General features: G+C 50.1%; 2 protein-coding genes across 2 annotated transcripts in view; one reads left to right on the forward strand and one right to left on the reverse strand.

The window, feature by feature from the left end:
- The window catches only part of RNFT2 (ring finger protein, transmembrane 2), a 68,090-nt gene extending 64,142 nt beyond the window's left edge, over window positions 1–3,948 (forward strand). The window contains exon 10 of the mRNA XM_033097502.1: window positions 2,803–3,948. Within this exon, the coding sequence (XP_032953393.1) occupies window positions 2,803–2,835 (33 nt within the window). The 3' untranslated portion in view covers window positions 2,836–3,948. The remainder of the gene's footprint in view (window positions 1–2,802) is intronic.
- A 20-nt stretch (window positions 3,949–3,968) lies between these two features.
- On the reverse strand, window positions 3,969–18,841 carry HRK (harakiri, BCL2 interacting protein). Its single transcript, XM_033097508.1, has 2 exons — window positions 18,510–18,841; window positions 3,969–5,434 (listed from the first exon to the last, which is right to left on the reverse strand). Exon 1 carries the CDS (start codon window positions 18,839–18,841, stop codon window positions 18,566–18,568), a length of 276 nt encoding a protein of 91 aa, XP_032953399.1. The 3' UTR covers window positions 3,969–5,434; window positions 18,510–18,565.
- Window positions 18,842–21,461: the final 2,620 nt, after the last annotated feature.

Consider the following 21,461-nt stretch of genomic DNA (forward strand, 5'->3'; position numbering starts at 1 on the left):
AGTCCGAGGCTGACTCAGTAGTTTGTCCCCAAACCAGTCACTTTAGCCTTTGGGACTTGGAACGCTGGCCAGGCCTGGGTCAGGTGTTGAGCCCAGGAGGTGGGGACAGAGGTGGGTGGGAGAATGGAGTCAGCTGCTGTCGGTCACATGGACTGAATGGGGGAGGGGAGGGTCAGCAAAGAAAACGACGGGATCTGTTCTCTAGAAAAACAACCTGTCCTCAACCCGCTATTCTTTGGAAGATTCTAGAACTTGGTCTTTTGGGACATCTCAGACCAGGTAAATGCAGGTGAAAGGACCCCACCAGAGTGACCATCTGCCTGTAGTTGGAGACCTCAATCTGCAGGCTCATTAGCTTCTCTACGTGATGACATACCTAAGTGACGGTTTTGTGCACTGACCTTGAACTGTTTGGTAAGGTCCCCCAACCGGTTGCCCAGTCCAAGGGTGCTACTTATGCCACCCTCCCCTTGGGGGTGGTTCTCAGAAACAGGAGACAAAGAAGGAAGGTGAGTTTGTGGCCTTCAGCCCCACAGAGGTTGAGGTGTACAGCTAGGTCCCCCTGTAGTCTTTGGGGACCAACCTTCCACAAAAATGAAAACACAAAGGTCTTTGGCTGGAAGCGCACAACCAGTTTTTTAATAAAGTCATTACAAATATGTACAAAGCATCTCCAAGGTATGAAATTCCTCTTACAAAAGAGCAAACGAACCAGCAAGGTCAGAACCCAGAACGGAATGTCCCCAAGCTTATTGCCTCTCCAGCTGAGCCAGAGGCCTCACCGAGATTCCAAATACCCCACAACCATCCCCACCCCATACACACACAGGCTCCTGGGCGCTTATAGTGCAAAAGATCTTGGGGAGAACTTGAGGGTTCAGGTGGGAGAGGGGACAGGAAGGAGGTAAGAAAAGCTTCCCGTGTCCTAGGAAGTAAGTCAAATAGGCCCTGTTTGCAAATCAGATGCACCTCCCAGGGATCTTGTAGAAATCAGGAACACAAAGGGCAGGGGACAAATACATAAAACCCCAAGTAAACCATCTCACCTGCCCTTCAGTGTCCCCAAATACAACACATAATAAACCTAAATCAGGCTCTCCTGCTCCCTGCTGGGCCCCTGGCTTGGGCTTGCCCTTCAACTAGCTAGCAATGCCTTGGGACCAGCTCAAGAAGGGATCCAGCCTAACAGGACAGTCAGCTCGTGGGCTTAGGGGATCACACAGACCTGAGTCCAAATCTTGGCTCAGCCACTTCACTCCTTGTGTGGCCTTAGGCTAAGTTGCATAACCTCTCTGAGCCTCAGTTTCCTCAACTGTAAAATGGGAATCATAACAATACCATCTTCCAGAGTAGGGGTGAGGAATAACTGAGGTGGAAATGCACAAAGCACTAGTGAAGTGCTTGGGAGCAGTGAGCACTCCATACACGGCAGCTCTCGTTACTGTGTGAAGCAGCAAGAACCAGTCTCTTCGTGCAGGAAATGAGTTGAGACTGTAGTCTCTTTAATTGCTTTCATGATAGTGTGCGCTCTGGAAATATAAATACTATAGAACAATCTGCCAGCAAGGCTTGGGGTCACCGCGATGACCTGACAAATCTGTTAAAAACTGTGAACCAGACTGAGAAGGGACATTTAGCATCCTTTGTTCCAAGCAGGGCTGCCCTGTCACAATTAATAAGTAAGTCTCTTCCCAGATGGGATTCTACAACCTGGCACATTGTAGGTGCTCCGTAAATAGGTGTTGAATGAACGGATTAAAATTTCAAAAATAAACGTTCTGTGTTAAGCTTTAAAATGACACTTTGACATCAACTTCCTCTTTCGGTCAGCTCCCATGGGACTAGGTCAGAGTGTCTAGCCTGCCCCCTCCCCCCACAACCCCTAAAGCTTCTGACCCTCTGATTGGCCCAGGTGGACTTAAGGGAACATTCAGAAGAGGACTTGGTAGCAGCATAGGAGAAAACCCGTGTGCTGGTCACTGCAGCTAATCCAGGTGGACACTCAAAAAGTCCACAATGACAAACCAGTGTCCCCAAAAGATACTTGTGTAGGATCAGAGGACTCTCCCAATTTCCCAGCAAGGGGAAGTGATATTTTGTCACTGTCAGAAACATGATATAATAGAGCCTAGGAGCACATGAGATCAGATACGTAAATTGTGAAATCGAAGTCACAGCTCCATTGTTCTGTGACAGTATTGTTCAAATCACCATTTGTCATCAACATAGAAAAGAATTTTTAAATGAGACCACTGGAAGAAGTGAAAAGTCTCCAGGATCGCAATGAAAGCGGAAAAAATAGCGATCGCTTCTCAGAGACGTTCATGGCCCAGGACCATGGACAGCAGACAAAGAGGTGACTAGGCTCCCCCAAAGAAACCTGTTACTCAAGCTACACCTATGCCAAATGGAATATGAAATGGAACCCCAAATTTGAAAAGGGGTTCCTTCATTGCAGAAGATGGGGTAGAGGAGAGAAGCTTCCAAAAGGGAATGGATCTACTTTGGAATGTGGACATCCCAGGAGACTGCAATCCCAATGGCTCCTGGACCCCCACCCTCTGAGAACCACCAGCACCGGTCAGGAAGGAGGAGACCCTTCCATTTGCTCCTCACCTCATTATGCAGTAAGCTACCTAAACAATGATCTCAGAGGCCTCCCTCTGCTTTGTGCAGGCGCGCGCACACACACACACACACACACACACACACACACACACTGCTGTCTGCTGAAACCCGATATGAGGTCTTTTTTAAAATTTATTTCAAAGCCTCCCTCCCTCTCTCTCTCTCTCTTCACAGACGCTCTGCAGTGAAACTAATCAAAATCAATGACTCCTTGGCAGCCGGAGAAAAGGGATGGGGGGAGAGGGAGAACTGGTGCCAGCACTTTGCACACTGTGGAAATATTTTTAAAAGAAAACCACCACCCCACTATCTCATGCAATCCAAGTAATGCAACAGGAGAGACAGTGAAGGTAATATATACATATATATCATGCGTCAATTTCCTAATACAAATGTCCATCAAGAAGTCAAATCTCATATAAAAACAAGCATTAAAAACAACCCCTTGTCAAAAATCGGGGCAGTCGAGAAGTGCACTCAAATTAATGATGTGCAAGAAAAACCAGGATTAGATAAATACACGGTTTCTAATAATACAAGAGAATATGTACACGGGACTTGGCTGCAAAGCTCCATGAGGAGGTCATGGGTGCCCAGTTCTCTCAGCAGTGTGGCTTCATTGAAATCAAAATTGCCCAAAACACCAACCCCAGCATTTGGAGTTTGGATCCTCCAGCGGAACTGTCGTGAGCTAATCGGCAAATCAGGGTTGAAAAAGGGATTCTCTGACCTTTCCGCTTACTTCTGTGTCTACGTGGTCAGCATGTCCCCACCCGTCTTGAAGGTGCAGCCTTAAAAGCAGCAAACAGCTGTGATTACATACATCGATGATAATGGAAAGCCCCTCCCCCAAATGGGATGAGCTGGAAAGACTCTGGTGTCTAAGTAAAAGCAGAGAATAATCTTTCCTATCATTCCAATTAATGTTGCCTTCTCTAAGTTCGCAGCTTGGTGGGGATGTCACCTGCTGCTCCCTGAAGATCTTGCCTCCACGCCCATTCCCTGTAAACATAACTGCAGGGAGGGCTCCAGCCATGAAATAAAACAAGTTCTCCATAAACAAGCTTTCCTTTTCGCTTTGCTACGTTCCAGGCTGTGTGGGGGTAGGAGGTGGGAGCTGCCCTCACCTTTAGCCGTTTGGGTTGCATTTTTCTTTAAAGGGCTGTTTAGGAAAACATTGGGCATGGATTTTTTTTATTTTTTGTTTTTTAAAGAAAGACAGCTCCCAGCTTGCAGCAGCGCTGTGAAAGGTCCTACATTCTAAAGGGCCTGGTCATTTTCAGCAAAGCCTATGGGGAATTATTCTCATGCAGCCCCATGAGAACGGCTGATCCCTCTGCCGACTTCTTAGAAGTGGAAGGGTGTCTGCTAACCAGCCCAGTGGACACCGCGTCTATACGTACTGGGTGGTGACCTACAAATCCAGCCTTGTAGAATGACTGAAACTGCAGCCTGGCGCCTCACCATCTCAGCTTTGAAAACATCAGTGTGTGATACCCTGCACAGAGGAATAATACCTGTTTTTGTTGGACTTTTTAAAATGAAAGCAAAAAAATAATCATTGTTCCCTGAAGAGTCTTTGCAGCCAAGTCTCGGTCCAGCACACATCTTTTTTTAGCCCTTCTAGAAACTTCTGAAAATAGGAGCTTATGGGGGGGGGGGCAGCGGGAATCAGACCCTCTGTCAGTCAGTGAGACGCTGGTGCATTTCATTTAAATGACCCGCTCCCTCCCCCGACATCCCTTGCTTATAAATCACCCTTGACCAGAACATAGCCATTTCTTGGCTCTTTAATCCATAAAACCTAAGCCCTGAAATCCCCTTGGGGAGTGAGGGCGGCTGTGGGCTGAACTCCCAGGATACTTTTTCTGGGGTGGAGGAGACAGCAAACAAGTCACATATGAGGTCAGCTTTCCACTTCGTAACCAACATGCCACTCAGTGCCAACCCCTTCCATTCTCCTTCCCAGACCCCGAAGGTTTGCTCCAAAACGCCTCTGGATATTCGTTCCCACACAGAGAAAGAGACGAGACTCTCAAGTGGCACTTTTCCCTCGTCCCTTTAAAAAATGAATCCGAAACAGCAAAATATAAATCTCTCTTGTCCCCTGTCTGGCAACAGAATATCACGGCAGCACCCAGCAAGAACACACTTAGCACCAGCAAAATTGAAGAGAAGCACCGGAGACACCAGATTGGCAGGAAAAAAAAAAAATCCCATTTGTCTTGATGTGACAGTGGGACTAGCTATCTAGGTAGGTATAGAGAGGCTGGGACTTGTCAAGACTTGGAAATGGAGGTATCCCAGACGGCCCCTACCAACTGGCCTTGAATCCTCCCCACTTTTCTTATTTTGCCTTTTGCAATGTCACCTCTCACTCCACCAAGCATCCCTCCCCAGGTGGTTGGTTGACTCAGGCTAATTCCCACCAGTCTTTGCAAATTTTCTCGGTACACAGTAGGCATCTCTCTTCCGGTGCCCCAGACATGAAAGACTATCAGAGTTCACATGGGAAGATGCAGAGAAGGGAGGGGACCACGTCCTCGACAGGCATGCACTGAATAGTAATATTCATATTTTTTTATATATAGAGAGAGCTGTGTGTCAATAGCATTGGGGCGTCTGTTTCTGCAGCTGGATATCCAAAGGGCGTCCCCAGTCCCATTCCGCGATGCTTCTAGTGCCCCAGGCACTGTCTTTATTCTCCACTTCCTTCTCGAAGTGCCAACGCGGCCTTTCAAGCTCTGGGCTCCCCCTCAGGAAAATGGGAACCAGCTTTCTCCAAGGACACAGGGTTTTCACCAACCTGCAGAAATAAAGATTTGTATTTCGGTCAGTAGGCACGTGCACACAGCCACTGGGGATGACGTCAGTGCCTTGGGCTTCTGCACAGCCAGCCTGTGTGTCGGGAGGTGGCGGGGGATGGGGAGAGCTGCTAGATACAAAGCTGAGGTTTTGGAGGAAACGTTCCCCCCAAAGCTAGTCTTTGTGCTCCCCGCAAAGCTCTGCCCGCATAGCAGCCTTCCCTAAACATACATCTCTGCGCACGCACACACCCCTCTCTGTTTTCAGATGTTTACACAGGCAGCTTCTAAGATTCAAAAGGAGACTGCATTGCCACGCTACCATTTTGCTCCTCCAAATCAGGAAGAGGGTCTTCACCTATTCATTTCATATATCCATATTGAAGGCAGACTTGGAAGACAGTCTCTGCTCTCATTCATTCATTCATTCATTCATCCATCCATTCATCCATTGCCAAGCACCACACTAAGTGTTACAGATCCAAGGACATAGTTCTAGCCTTTGAGGGACTCAGAGGCCAACAGGGAGAGATGAGAAGTCACCGACAGGGTCATGTGAAGGTCATACAATCTGGGTAAACATGGATTATCGGAGCCCAGAGGAGAGGGAGCTCTTGAGGGAGAGGGAGAGTCAGAGAAAGCTCCTAAAGGAAAGAGGCAGACCCCTGCCAAGGACGTCAGGCATTAGTCAGGATAAGACGAGGGGCTCTAGGCAGGGCAGGAAAAAACGGTACATATCCTAGAGAATCAAAAACACACATCCACACAAAAAAGTTGTACACAAATGTCCGAAGGAGCATTAGTCCTAGTAGCCAAAAAGTGGAAACAACCTAAATGTCCATCAGCTGATAAATGGATAAATACAGTGAGGTATTTCCATGCAATGGAATATTATTCTGTCATAAAAAGGGAAGTACTGACACATGATACAACACACATAAACCATGAAGACATTATGCTAAAAGGAAACCAGACATAAAAGAACAAGTATTGTATGATTCCACTTAAATGAAATGTCCGTAGGAGACAAATCTTTAGAGACAGAAAGTAGACTAGTGGTTGCCCAGGGCTGGGGGAAATGGGAAGAACTGATTGCTAATACGTACAGGGTTTCTGTTGGGGGAACAAAAATGTTCTAAAATTGATTGTGGAGATGGTTGTACGACTCTGTGAATATAATAAAAACCATTGACTTGTTACATTTAAAGGGTGGGTTTTAGGGTAGGTGAATTACATCAGAAGAAGGTGGAGGACGGGAGGGAACCCAGGAGAAGGAAGAGGAAGAAGAGGAGGAAAAGGAGAAGAGGAAAGAAGAGGGAAGGGGGATTGGGGAGGAAGGGAGAAAAAACAGGATGAGGAAAGGCAGGAGGAATGAGACACCACTCCTAGGTCAGGGACCCAGTGGGAGCTTGGTCAGCCCTGGGGACAGATGAGGGTAGAGAATTAGCAAGGGCTGCAAGTTAGCAGAGGAGATAAAAGCACTTCACACATCACTCCAAAGCAGGTAGGTGGTGTAAGAACTGCCATGTAAGTAAGGCAAGCCAAGTGGTGTACAAGAGAAAGTGGGAGAGGGATCCCTGTGTTTCCTCCAAATTGGAAAAAGTCCGGGATATTGACCTGTAGGAACTGCACCAACAGGCTACCGAGGTCTCTGGCTTCCTGCCAGCTCTACGCAACAGAAGGCCTTCATGGGACAGCAAGATCGGGGCCACAGACGGACCCCAGTGCCTGCCAGGCGGCTCTCTGCTTCAGCTCCCTGCCCCTCTCCAAGCTCCAGGTCTTATTCCCTCGTCTCAGCCCTGCAGGTCAGGGGTGTTGTCAGCTCAGTGGTACTGCATTGTCCCCCATTGGTTTCCTGAACCCTGCCCACACTTTGTCGTCCAACCCTTACTAAATCTCTGATTACTCAGTTTGGGGGTGCTCTCTGCCTCACTTGGACCCTGAGCAATACGTGTGACTGCACGAAAGAGGTGAATCATAAACGCGGACCCCACTTTCTACATGAGCAACCCTGGACCCCATCATCTACATCAGCTGATAGTTTCAAGGATCCTACTCAGCGACGTCACACAGGAAGGTTGTGGCTGTCTGGGAGCTGAATGCAGATGATGAAGGGAAAATAAGGGCATCGGGAGAGGTGAGAGAGACTGTACGTCTCAAGCTGTGATGGACTGCATTCACAAAAGGAATGGCATTTTCTTGCAAAACTAAGTAGGCCCAGCAACTGATTGTCACTTCTCCTACCTGTAAATCACTGAGTCTATGACTCTTTCTAAGGGTTTCCCAGGGCTGCTAAATGGATGAATTCCCACACCCATGTATGTGTTGGTTACAGGTTGGTGTCTATAGTGAAACATGCACGTCAGAAGCACACCGTTGCACAGCACTGAGTGTGTGTGCCCGTGCCCAGCCCCAACTCGAAAGTGGGCCTGTGCGCACACTTGGGGATCTTAAATAGGACACCCTAAGCTGGGGATCTAACCCACAGAAGTAGTGACATAAAAGTGCTCAAGGGTTTTCCCTCCACCTTTATTTATAACAGGAGCAAACATTAATTGGAGACTGGATTAACAATTAAGCTACATGCATATTAGAAAGAGGTCAATCTAACCATGCTGAGACAGAAAGATGGCTATGATTCTTAATTGAAATGAGCAAATAGCTAAATAGCATGATCCCAGATCATTTTCCCATTAATGAATACATGTGTGTATCTCCATATAAAAAGTGTGGCAGAGAGGCAAAATAGTGTAATGGTTAATAGCACAGACTTTGGAGACCCACTCATGAGCTGGAATCTTGACTCAGACCCATAAAAGCTGTGTGACTTTTAGCTAGTTATTTAACCTCTGGGCCTCACTTTCCTTTCATGGAAAAGGGGAGAGAGTAATAGCAAATCTCATTGTGTTGATGTAAGAGTAAAAGTATTAACGTATGTGAGGCACTTAGAAGTCTGGCAACATAGTAAGGTCTGCCTTTGTTGTTATTATTATTGTTATTGTTTTATATACTCCAGACTATGAGTTACCTAGGTAGTGGCTTTGGGAACAGAGGAAAGGGCCCTTGCAATGCTTTACTTTATATACTTACTTCTGTATTGTTTATGTTTTGTTTTGTTTTTTTGCAAGGAGCAAGTAGTAATTGTACCATTTAAAACATTGAGTCCACCCCGGCCCCCGCCATAAGCCACTGTCCTGCCCCTGGATATTTTTTCCTCAAAGTTGGCTCCTATAGAACTTTCTCGAATGCTGACGCACAACCAAAGCTCACAACAGAAATGATTCATGAAACACCTTTAAAAAATGTCCCTATTTCCACTTTTCACCACAACGTGGAGGAGGCGGGCGGGCAGAGGGGGAGAGAAGGTGAAACACGGAGGGTCCTTCCACCCTGGGCTGCAGTTGTGGGTGCTGAAGGCAGAAAGCTGTGGCCTGTGAACTCTGTTGCCACATTAGATAAAGCGGGGGAGGCTCACACCCTTTTCCCTCCATCTGAGAAGAGTGAGGACTTTTGGGGCCACACTAAGGGGCCACAATTTTTCATTGAAAAAAAAGAGTACGTGTTTTTGCTCTTGCTATTTCCACATGTGGTAACTTACAAACTCAAACAGAAAAGGCTATAGAAATAAAAGGAAAGCCCCCTTCACTCCACCCCTGAGCCTCCCAAAATGTTTTCTGTGCATCTGCAGACACTACATCCCCCCCCCACCCTATCATGAAGCCCCGGGGGCCCAGCACAATGCCCGCACATAGTAGGTCTTCAATTCAACACGTTGAACAAGAGTGAACAAGTGAAGAACGGTGGCAACTTCCCCACTCTTCCATCTTGGTTTCAATGGGTTGATTTTGCCCATGGAGTTCAGATGGTACCAGCGGTTGTTGAGCCTACGTAGTACCTAGGACCCCTGGGACAAAGCTCTCCACGAGAACCTTCCTAGAGAGAAGATTGCTCTGGTCTGTGTCACTTCTTACATCTCCATCCGTGGAGCTCATGCTGCCCAGTAAGGATCTGAGAAGACTGGTGAGGGGGCTGAAAGAGCAGAAAGCTAAGTTTTGGGCGTGTGAAAAAGGAAGAGGCCATTTGGCAGCTCCTGGAAAAAGTATTTGCCCCCCTCTGCCCAGCCCCCTGCTACCTGAATAGTTATCAATGCTATCAGTAAATAGTTATTAATTATGTAAAATCTGTGGAGAGAGACCAGACTCCAACCTCCCACCCCGATGAGGTTATGCCATAAGGCATTCAATGCCAAATGCCTTAAATGCCAAACCCACTTGACTTCCAGGAAGCTAAGCACTGAGAGACGGGAGGCATTAGCTCAGCACAGAATCTGCACCAGATCCAACGGGCCAAAACTTGGCCGTATGTACTACCACCCGGTATGACATGCCCCATTCTTTGACCCAACAATTTCACCTCTAAGGAATGTCACTGCTTTTGCAAAGTTATCCAAACAAGGATGGTCACTACACCTCGTTTACACGATCAGAAAATGGGAAACAGCATAGATGTCCCTGGAGAGATGGCCAAATAAGTAACGCATGGTCCCTCCAACAATGGACACACCTTGCAGCCATTAGAAAGAATGATGAAAACCTTTCTTTGTTGACATGGGAAGATCTCAGCAACCTGTTTTTTATTCGGGGGAAAGCAGATTATCAAACAGCATGAATAGTATGAAATCATTTATTTAAAATAGGATACGTGTGTGTGTGTGTGTGTGTGTGTGTGTGTGCATCAAGGGATGTCTGGCAGGGGGTCCTCTAAATCGGGGGGTCAAAAATTTAATGTATGGGGCCCAGTAAAGTGCTCCCAGGAGGACGGGAGGGGGTAACTGGAGAGTTTATGTCCCATCTAAAAGGCTCATCTCCAGCCTTTGCTGCCGTGTGGAAATACAGACTTGGTATTGTCAGATGTTCCATTTGCCCAAGAAAAACTAGAAATACAGGCTTTTACATAAAGAATTGGCACTGCGAAGGTGCCTGATGTGTAAATGTTGAGGGGACAAAACATGCAAGGTGAAAAAAATTCAACTGCAGGCCAGATTCAGCTGGGAGCCCACTAGGTTTCAATTTTTGCCTGTAAACTCAGAGTCAGCTGGCATGTAAGCCCACCTCATCTTAACCCTCAGTAGCTAACTCTGTGCCTCGATTTCCCCATCTCTAAGGTAAGGGAGTTGAGTTAGGTAGTCTCTAAAGTCCTGTGTAGCTCTGATTGTGTTTCTAGAACAGTGACCTTTTGGGTCACAGGTCTTTTGAGAATCAGATGAAAGCCAGGGTTTCTCTCTCAAGTGGGGGGAAGAAGAGGAGTATGAAATCAGACAATTTTATTTGTAATTTCTAAGTATTCCCAAATCCCCTGAGGCCTCCCGAAATTCATCCATCCATCCATTCATTCACTCAGTAGTGAGTGAATGCCTGCTCTGTGCTGGTTGCCATGCCAAGTGCGGGGATACGGTGATGGGCCAAAATAAACATGGCCGGCATCCTTTGGGACCTGGAGGCGAGTGTCACTCACTCAGGTTGGGAAGTCCTGTCCTGGAGGTTCTCCCAGCCCTAGTTCAGTGGCTCTAAGCAGGCTATTGGTGAGCCACAGAGTGGAAGAAGCAGAATCAGCAACTGACTTCTGCAAAGGCTCAGGAAAGTCCCCTATGAGTCCCACCATACTATGAATATGGGCCCGTGGACTGAATTTTACACCAAATAAGAACAACACTATCCTTTACTAATTTCTGAACATCAGTAATGTGCCGCATACTGCTCAGAAGGTAAAGGGACAGGCCTGAGGTCCCCACAGCCGGGAAATGGCAGATCAAGACCTGATCTGAAAGTCAACCTGCCTCCAGGGTTCATGTCACTTTCCACCCAGCTGTCCTGCCTCAGCATAAAATCTGGGTGAATAAAGTTACCAGTGGTTAAATTTCCCGGATCAAGAATTTAGGCCCCAATGGTGTGCACCCAGGCTACAACATTTTAAATCTGGGCTGTCTTTGCAAATGGTACATCGTCTTGAATCCATCCCACTGCCCCTGAATCCATCCCACTCTCTGAAGACCCCCCACCCGAAGCCACTTTGTCTAAGTTTCATCAGTATGTTTGGTGTCCTGTGGTCTTTTATTAAGTCCCATGTGATGGATCCAAGAATATCAGAAGAATATGGTACGTGGCTGTCCCATGGTGACAGGTACAGCCAAGCAGGCAGAGAAGCTCTCCAAACCCTCAGTGACATGACTGTGACTCGGAGCCTATCCCTGAAGCATGCAAGGAGTCACCTGCCCTCGTATGCACTCCAACCATGGCTAGAGGTGCCATCTGCAAAGGACGTTCCACAAAAGACAACGCAATTTAGCTGAGGAGAGGAACAGCCAACTCAAGGGCCACGCCGATAACAGATTATGTATAGAGGCCCGTGACATGAATGAAAAATGGGAACAGATGACAGTGTTTGTCTAGAAAGCCCTTCTGGACCTTTAGGACAAGATTTTATACTCTTTAGACAACCTTTATGATAAAAGAATGTTTTCCTATGCTTTGATACACTTGTGGGCTTTCTTAAGAAAATCATCTGTGATGTGCCAGAGTTATATACAAGGAGAGTCTTCGCCAAATTGGGAAGAATCTAGATGTCTAATGGGTGGACTGGAAAGGTAAATGATGGAGCAGTGAAATAATGAAAATACTAAGGCAGCCTCGAAGAAGTGTGTCAGAGAAAATATTGTAAGGCGTGGAGAAGTGCCTGTGATAGAATGAAAAAGTCAGGGTGCACAGAATATGTTTAAGTGATTCCCCGTGTCAAAGAATCTACCGATGCATTTTTAGAATGGAAAGAAATCTATCGAAATGTTAACAATGGGTAGTGAGATAAAAACAATTGACTAAAATTTTCTTTGACCAGCATTTTCCGAATATTCGATACATAATGAACTTGCGATGTTTTTTTGAAATCAAGAAAATGTGGGGTTGTTTTCCTTGAAACAATAGGAACATTACATAGCGTTTCCCAAAGCAATTTAATTCCATCTTGCCCGAGTTTATGGCCTATGGAGTCAAAGGTTCAATGATGGCACAGTCATGAGGCCGCCAGTTTTTTCTCTCCAGGAGGGTAAAGGAGCTTTCTCTTTTCTGCGTATCCAGCAAAAATTAAAAAGATGCATCTCACCAAAATGGGTGCTAAAACAGAGATTCTCCCACGCAATAGCGGGTACCAGTTTAGAGAGGAAAGAGAAGGATGATACTGAGTTGAAAGGTGAAATTGCCTAGGCGATGGAAATCCGCCAGTGGCCCAACAACTTTCTGAGGGCACTGAGGGTCGGGCATCCATGAACTGGTTCCCTTCCACTGAGAAGCTAGGTCTCCCGTCCCAGAAGTCTAGGGACATCTGAAGCCAGGGGCTGGGACTGCTTCATCTCTGCATCCCTGCATCCTGGTGCCTAGCTCTGAGCTGGTGCTCAATTCGTGTTTGCAAATGCATGATGATGGAATGTTAGAGCCCCCTTTAGGGCATCACATCGAATTCTCCTCTTGTAAAGGGTCTCTTCGTGCACTGTTGGCACTTGCGAATCCCATTCCTTATGAAAGTCGCTCTGAGCTTGCTTTCCCCAGGCCCTTCTTCCCACTGTGCTCGGAACAAAACTCAGACTCCCTACGGTTGGCCTGATCTAGCCCTGCCTACCTCTCTGACGTCTTCTCCTCCAAGATCATATGGAATTAGCCACACTGCTCGTTTCTTCTCGTCCTCAAACACACCGTGCAAAGTCTCACCTCCAGGCCACCGGGCGTGCTAGCCTCTCTTCCCAGCACACCTTTCTTCAGGTCTTCACATGGCTGGCTCCTTGCCATTCAGGGCACTAGTCCCCTGGTTCCTGTTCAAAGTGGGCATTCCAAACCACTGCAGGGCGGGGGTCACTCGGGCTCTCGCTATTACAGCACCTTTGTGTATGACCTTCGGCGCCCTTGGCACCTTCTGAACTGATCTCTGTGTTAGATTGCATAATCCCCAAATGGCCACCACAATATCTCCTGCACACACGTGATTCTAGGACCTTTCCAGTCCCCCATTGGGCAGCATCTAGTTACACTCTCCTTGAATCTGGGGGCTTTTGTGACTTGCTTCTCACCAAAGTGACTTCTTGAAGCTTGGTCAGAAAAAAGCCAAGCAGCTCCCACCTAGCCCCCGCCCCCTCCCCCAGGACATTTGATTTTGGAGCTCGAAGTGCCCTTGTCAGACTCTAATAACCAAGCTGTGGGGGAAGCCCGGGCCACGAGGAGCCTGAGTGTACATTCCCAGCTGGCATCCAGCGTCAACAGCCAGATCTGTAAACCACAATTCCCCCACAATTCCCTCACCATGATTCCAGTCCCAGCCAGCCTGGAGCAGAGCCCACTCACCCCGGCTCTGCCCAGCTGAGTTCCTACGTGTGAGTATATTCGAGTGGTTGTTTGAAGCCACTAAGTTTTGGAGTCGTTACACTGCAATAGTAACCAAAACAATCTTTATTGACTTAGGCGTTTTGGCTCTTCCGAGTAAAACACAGGCTTCCTGAGAGCAGGGGCTTCTCTATCTTGGTGTTTCCTGTGTCCACAGTGCCCTGCGCACAGTAGGCACTTGATAATTACTAGGTGAATAAGTGAAAGATGTTGAAGTTGGGAAACAATAGTACCCATCTTGCATAGATTCTGAGTGATTCCTGTATTCATCACATAGTTACTGTACACTTACTATGGGACAAGCAAGTCGCCGGGGGCTAGGGACACTGTGGGGCATCACCTATCACACATGGTGATGATCAGAGGGGAAACAGAAGCCCCCACTCCACTCCTTCCTACCCCGGTACAGGTCTGAAAAGCTAACTTTTCAAAAACTAGAGGTGCAGTTGCTAAATCACCCAGTCCACATTTGGGGTTGTATTTAACTATCCTGGGCGTGACTATTTTTACACCCACAGCTCAGTCACTTGTGCCCTGGCCTCTCACTGGGCAGCGGATGACTCCAGACAGGGACCATGTGGCAGGAAGGCTGCACATCTGGCCCCTTCCCGGGGGTTCCTCCCCAACAGCTGTCTCCTTCCGTTCTGCTCTCTCCCTCGCCTCGCCTAGGCTTTCAAGCTCTAACAGTAATGCTGGCAGGGGTGCAGGCCGGAAGGGAGGCCTGAGGGATGTGCCTCCAGGTTTAACCACTTCATCCCCAAAGTACCTGCCAAGAACCAGTGAGCGCGTCTGGCTGGTGGGCCAGGCTGTCATTATTCATGAAAGCAGGCTCCTGCTGGCTCCTTATCTTCCCTGCCCCGACCATGTCACCTCTTGGGCCTGCAGAGTCCCCTCTTCTCCCCTTCTTAGTCCCAAGGCAAGATTCTTCTCACCCCAGCCCCCTCGCAGGCAGATCCCTGGGCTCCATTCTCTCCCTCCCCTCTCCTTCTCCAGGAATACTTCCTCCCTCCCTCCCAGGCCTCCCTCCCACCAGCCAGCACTCACCATAAAACATCTTTTGTTCCCCTCTCTCCGGTATCTTAGAGCAGTGACTGCTTAAATCGCACCCATCCTCCCTTGGCGGTCCCGGCCTCCCAGTGAGGCCCTCTCAGAAGTGGAATCTCTCCAGGGTAGGAATTCCAGGCTCACTGCCCACTCTGCTATGCTCCCCAGTATTTCTCAATCCCCTGCACCTCCCAAGTCATCTGTCGGGGCTGTGTGCTGCAGGCCTTCAAAGACAGAAACTCCAATTCCATTTCTGACTTTGCCACTGATCCTTGGGGATGACTACAGGTGGACTCTCTCTGCCTCAGTCCTCCCCTTTGAAACAGTAAGAATGGCATTAACTATTTCATAAACATCCTCTGTTGATGTGAACTAAAATGCCAGGCACTGCACTGGGCACATTAATGGATGCTCCCCTATCATCCTTCCACAACCCTGAGAGAAGTACTGCTTCAGTTTATACAAAAAGGCTCAGAGAGGTTGTGGTTCTTACCCAGAGTCACACAGGCAGCAAGTTCCTGGGTTGGGACTTAAATCCATTTCCATCTGATCCCTAAACCCATGCTCTTAACTGGTTTACTATCCTGGCCCATCTAGCCCTAATTCTCCAAAAGGGCAAGTAGGAATGGTGTGGAATTGCCAGCAAATGACAATGGCAAAATGTTGTCTACTTTGGGAAAGAAAGAAATGCACAGTCATAATCATGCTAGTTCATATTTTATCCACTTCTTATGCGCCAGGCACTGTTCTAGAGCTTTCTGTGTATGAGTTTATTGTACCCTCTTGGCAACATCTGTGCATTAAGTACTATTATTGTCCCCATTGTACATACGGGAAAACTGAGCCTCAGGTTTTGTTGTTTCTTTAATGATGACTTCTGAGAAAAGAATTGCTGGCTCACAGCAGAGGCTCAAAACAAGATTGCTGAAACTGTCGTCCTGCTTGCATCTAAGCTCCCCCTTCATGCCTCAGAGGAGACTTGTCTGTCCTATGTGGCTGTCTCAGGGCTCTCTGAACCCCCTAAGGTATCCTATGAGCATTTCCATCTCTCCTCCAGGGTAGGAGCAGTGGAGAGGACCACACACACAACTCAGCAAAGTCTTTCTCCTCATGGATTTCCTTTCACTTCCTCATAACTTACCAGTGCTGGAGAAAGATGGGTTTCCCCAATTAAGCCAAAAACACAAGAAAAGGCCTGCGCTGCAGGTAGCAGGCAGTGAATTAGGAACCGAGGCTGGGAGCCCGAGCAAGGCGAACCCCTGGATGGAGCACAGGAGGGGGTGGGGGTACACAATCCTACCGGTGTCCTGAGGGAATGAGGGGAGGCGCTGGAGGAAAGCTGAGAGGGACATCCTGAGGTCAGGGCACCCCCGGGGGGAGAACACCAGAGGGTGTGGCTGCTGGGGGCTCCCGAGCGGACACAGAGGGCGGGTGGAGAACCCAGGGATGTGGTGAAGGGGTGGCCTGCAGTCAGGACGCAGTGCAGAGAACTCTGGCGCTGAAGCAGAGTAAGGAGGGGAAAATAAACTCTCTACGGTCACAATTATCTGCCGGCGCCGCACCAGCGAAACTCCTCTCCGTCCCCCTCACATGTCGCATGGCCGGCAGCCTCCTCCTTGGGGTCCGGGAGCACTTCCAGCCATGACGCGCACACATAGTGGGGCTCTGGCCGGACGTTCCCGCCCCCTGGGTGGGGCGCCCAGCATCCCCGCCTTTTCCTGGGAAGAGAACGCGTTCCCAAAACCTAACCTGGACCCCAAGACCAGAGGAAGCCGTGTCCTAGCCCGCCTCCTCATTTCTTCTGGATTCTTCCAGCTTCCATCGTTCCTTCTAGCCCACTTTCCTACTAGCGTGCAACTTGTTCTCTAGGCTTTTTCTCCAGCTCCCGCGCGCGACCTTGCTTCTTTCCCTGTCTCGCCACCGGTTTTGTTTTGTTTTTTTTCCTTCTCTTTCCAACCTTTTCTCCCCCTCCTTTTCCCAAATTCCACGCTTTGGCTTCGCATCTCTCTCATCTCCTCTCTCTCTCTCTCTCTCTCTCTCTCTCTCTCTACTCTCTCTCTCTCTCCTCCCTTTTCTGCTCCCTGCGTCCGGTCCAAAATGTTGTTCCCTCCCCTGAAGATTTGGCAGCCCCAGCCTGGCCTCTACCGGTCGAAGAAGACCCTCTTTCCCGAGAGAGTAGTAGCGTATGGGACCTCCGGAGTCGGGCAGGAGCGCCCCGAAGCGCTCACCTCTTCGCCAGCAGCCCGGGCTGCGCAGGCCCACGCGACATCTTTCGCCTGCGCTTCCACGGCTCCACACCCTGCGCACCCCCGCAGCTCCCGGGGCGCTGCCACCCCCCACGCTCCGGCTGCCGTCTCTCTCCCGCGGGCGCAGACGCTCGGGCCTCGCCTCCGGGCGCCGCGCCAGCTTCCCAGGATGTCAACGCTCGGTGGGGCTGAGACGCGACCTGAGCGCGGGGCATCGTGGGCCGTGGCATCTTGGTGTCTCTGGCTTTCTCACCTTCGACCTTCACCTTCCCACCCTAGACCTGCCTATGGTGGACTCAGCCTGATTCTCTCCACCCCCATGCTCTGCAGCTCTCCTCTCTATTCCAGAATCTGAAAAGACATTTCTTACACGTTTGCTCCCTCAAAGTGCCTAAACGTAGTGCCAGGCACACAGTTGGGGATGAATAATTCCCCAACCCCAAGAGCCTAGAGCACAGTAGGTGCTCAGTACCTCACTCCCACTGGAGCGCCAAACACAGTAGGCGCTCAATACTCACTCCCCACCCCCACCACCGCGCAATGCCTAGCATTCTGCAAGCTCTCAAACATTCCCTCGCTAAACAGGGCCTAACACCCAGAAGGAGCTCAATAAATGCCCTTTCATTAAGACTTCCCCACGGAGTTTCCCTAAGAACCTCAGATCCCAGCCTACTGCGGGGGCATCTCCTCCAGCTCAGTTCCAACCGTCTGGTGAAGAGTGGGCCACGATCCTTAAACGGGACACCTCGCTGGAGAAAGAGCGAAGAAGTTGGCAGAGCGGAGGAAAACTGTAAAGCGCGCGGGCCTTTGGGAGAAAGAGAGCCAGCCAGAAACCTGGAGGGGGAGAAGTCGCGAGATGCGCTCGGGGCGCGGGAGAATAGGGAACAGAAACTGGAGGAGTGACACTTAGAACGGGGAGTGGCGATGATGGAGACGGTGGCGATTTAGGACCGCCAGGCGGCTCGGAAGAGGATGGGGCGGGGGGGGGGGCTTGTCTTGAAACAGCGATAGATTATAATTATTTGGCGTGGCTTGTAACTCTGTTGTCACAGCAAGCACACTTTTTACTTGTGTGTTTACTTGATTATGGAGGCTGAAGTCCTCCAAAAGCCACCCCTTTGGAGGGAATGGCAAGATGCGCGTAAGGAGTCGGAGAGAAGGGGACAGAAACGGTGGACCTGACACTTGGAAGGAGAGATGGGGACTGGATAGGAGGGGCACGGGGATCCTTGCGAGAGAAGGGAGTAGAGGAAGGAGATGGGAAGGGAAGAAAGCCAAACTTGCCGCTCTCCCGCTCCCTGGCCAGCCTAGCGTCTCCAGTCCCCAGCTGCCGCGCCCTGGCGCTCGCTGGCTGGCTAGCGTACCTGTTGCTCGCTCCGGCTGGGTCTCGGCTCCGGCCCCACCAAGAAGCCCCGCGTTCCTACAAGTTCCGCCTGCCGAGCAGCCAGGCCGCCAGCGCCGCCACCTGCGCGGCCGCGCACAGCCAGGGCCAGTAGGTGGGGAGCGCGCCGGGCGCCGGCGCCCTCCGGCTCCGCGCGCGGCGCCGCCACATGGTGCGCTGGTGCAGCTCGTCGCCGAGCGCCTTGAGCCGGGCGGCGGTGAGCTGCGCCGCGGACGAGCGCAGACCCAGGCGGCCTGCACTGCAGGCGCACACGGCTGGGGGGCCGCGGCCGCGGTGCAGGGGGCACGGGCACATGACCGCTCGCCTCGTTCCCTCCCCGCTCTCGGGCCGCCCCTCGCCTCCTTTGCCTCCGGCCTCTGCGCCTGCCTCCGCCGCGCTCCAGCCGCCGGGGACCTCCCCTGGACACCAAGTTTCTCCTTGTGTTGTGCGTTTGTTGTGCTGACGGCGCTATTATTAATTAAAGTGTCACATGGTGGAGGGGGGCGGGGAGGGCTGGGGGAGGGTGGGTTACATCATCCGGCCCCGGGAGGGGGGGGCTGCAGGCAGAAGAAACCGAGAGGTAACTTTTAACCCTAGCGGCGCCGGCAGCGAGGGGGCGCGCGGTTTGGGAGCAGAGGAGCGCGGCGCTGGGACGCGAGATAGGACGCCTCGCCGCGGAGGTCCCGGGCTAGGGCGGGGGATGTCGCAGGGGACCCCAGTGGAGGCGTGGAACGCCAGGAAAGGTTTTTCTCCTTCCGTTTTTTCCTGAATTCAGCTCCAGTTCCAATTTGGCCAAGGAAGCAGGCTTGTTTGCCGTTTTGGATAAAGCTGATATCGAATTCGGCTGCATTATTCAAAAATAGTCCAAGGCTATTGTTTTGTTTTGGGGAGGTGGGTTGGTTCAAAATCTTACGAGAGGGCCAGATTCAACCCAACCTGCCTACTTTCAGGTCTCACTCGGCACCTGTAGGCTTCGGATTTGGGCACACTGGACACACGCCCCAACCCCTCCTCCCCACCCCACTGCTCTTCTTGGCCAGACGGCACCCGCCCCCCGCGCTGCTAGAAACCCTGATGGAGGCGCGGTGGGGGTTGCAGAGGTCGAGCCTCAGCCCTCGCCCGCATTCTCTGCGCTCCGCACTCACAGCGGAAAGACCCTCACCAGGGGCTTTCTAGAAGGAAACTCATTTTTGTCGGCTTCCTTTGTGAATATTATTTTGCTGCCGGGGTTACAGTTTCTAGTGGTGATCACAGTTCGATGCGCAGTAAAGACCCTAAGGGGTCGACAGGGGTTGGGGTTCCACGGGGACATGAGCCCCTCTCTTTCTAAACCGACTGTCCTAGGTCCCTCCAGACTAGAAAGTGTGGAGTTGTTCCTGATAGTGAAGTTACAGATGGGCGAGGGGGCTCCCAGGATTCTTTGAGGGAGAATGAGACCTTCTCCGATCTTAAATCCATTGGGATTCAGATAACTTTTGAGATTCAGAAATGAGGAATCTTTGATTCTCTGCTCCCCACAGGCAGTGTTGCCAAGGCCTGGTAAGTCCTTTGGTCACTGGGAAAAGATTCTTCAAGACAATTGCACTTAGTTTGGGTCTGGATTTAGTATGAGGAGAGATTTTTCCTCCTCTACAGCATGTCAGGGCTCAGATATCAGCTCTGCTATGTGATCTTGGTGGCCCCTACTGTCAACCAGCCCCATTCTCTTACCCCTAATCATGGCCAACACTTCCTCAGTGCCTTGTATGTAAGTTCCTGGGCTATGGTCCCTGCCTGGCTGCCTAAAGTAAATCTCCCAACAGTTGGGGGGCAGGGGGGGGGTTGCTATTACTATCCTATTTTGCAGATGAGGAAGTTGAGGCACAGGGAGGTGAGGCCACTTGCCCAAACTCACAGTTTGTGAAGAATGAACCTGGATCTAAACTAGAACTGTCTGTGGCAGGCTCTAAACTCTTAACCACGGTTTTATACTGCCCCCTGTAATCTGGGAATAATAATACCTCCTTCTCAGGATCACGGCAGCAGAGATTAAATGAGAAAAATGTGTGCCAAGCACCTGGCATGCAGTGGGCCCCGGATAAACCTTGGTTCCCTTTGCTTCTGGCCAGAACCACTTGCCCATTCTCTTGGGACTCACCTCCTTAATCCCCCCTAGTCTTTGCAGAGGGGACCTGAGCCATTGCCGGGTGTAGTGTTCCAAGAATGAAGCTACAGTGTCTATTTAAAAGGCCCTTTGGATTTAAACTGAACCGTTCCCTCCTCCCGCCCACCCCCCCTTTTTAATCTGCACGCTTTTAACGGCTCACTTCATGGACATTAATTTTAATGGGACGATTATTACCCTGTTTGGAAGCCTGCCCCTCGAAATGCTGGGCTCGCAAGGTGGCGCTGGGTTGGGGCCCAGCCGCTTGGATGTTTTCTGTAGCAAAGAGAGTACAGCGTTGGCCATGGGGATGTGTCATTCAGCAGAGGGAGAAGAGAAGAGGGTGATGGAAAAGTGGGGGGAAAGAGAAGGTCCCCACACCCCACAACCACCCCCCACCACCACCACACATACTGGTCGTCGGACATTCCCTGATTGGCGCACACTGGAGTTCTGGCCGATTCCACTGTTCACTACTCGGGGAATGCGGCCTAGAGATGAGGCTCTTTGGAGCCTCCCTTCCTTGACTGTAAAGTGGGAATAATAATAGTACCTACCTCACAGAGTGAAATAAAATCATACTGAAATAAATCCCCCTTAGCACGGTGTCCGCCGTGTCATCCGCGTTTAATAAAGTTTGGCTGCTGATAATCTTTTTAAGTAGATCGTGTTGTCCCTAAACAGTGTGCTTTGAAGGATGTTGGAGGGCCCGCACCCTCAAAGAGTACATCCGGTTCCCCTACAGTGAATTGGTGATTCTTTTGCTGATGTTAAGTGTTGTCCAGAAAAGGC

This window comes from Rhinolophus ferrumequinum, chromosome 25 (genome assembly GCF_004115265.2).
Source record: "Rhinolophus ferrumequinum isolate MPI-CBG mRhiFer1 chromosome 25, mRhiFer1_v1.p, whole genome shotgun sequence".
NCBI lineage: Eukaryota > Metazoa > Chordata > Mammalia > Chiroptera > Rhinolophidae > Rhinolophus > Rhinolophus ferrumequinum.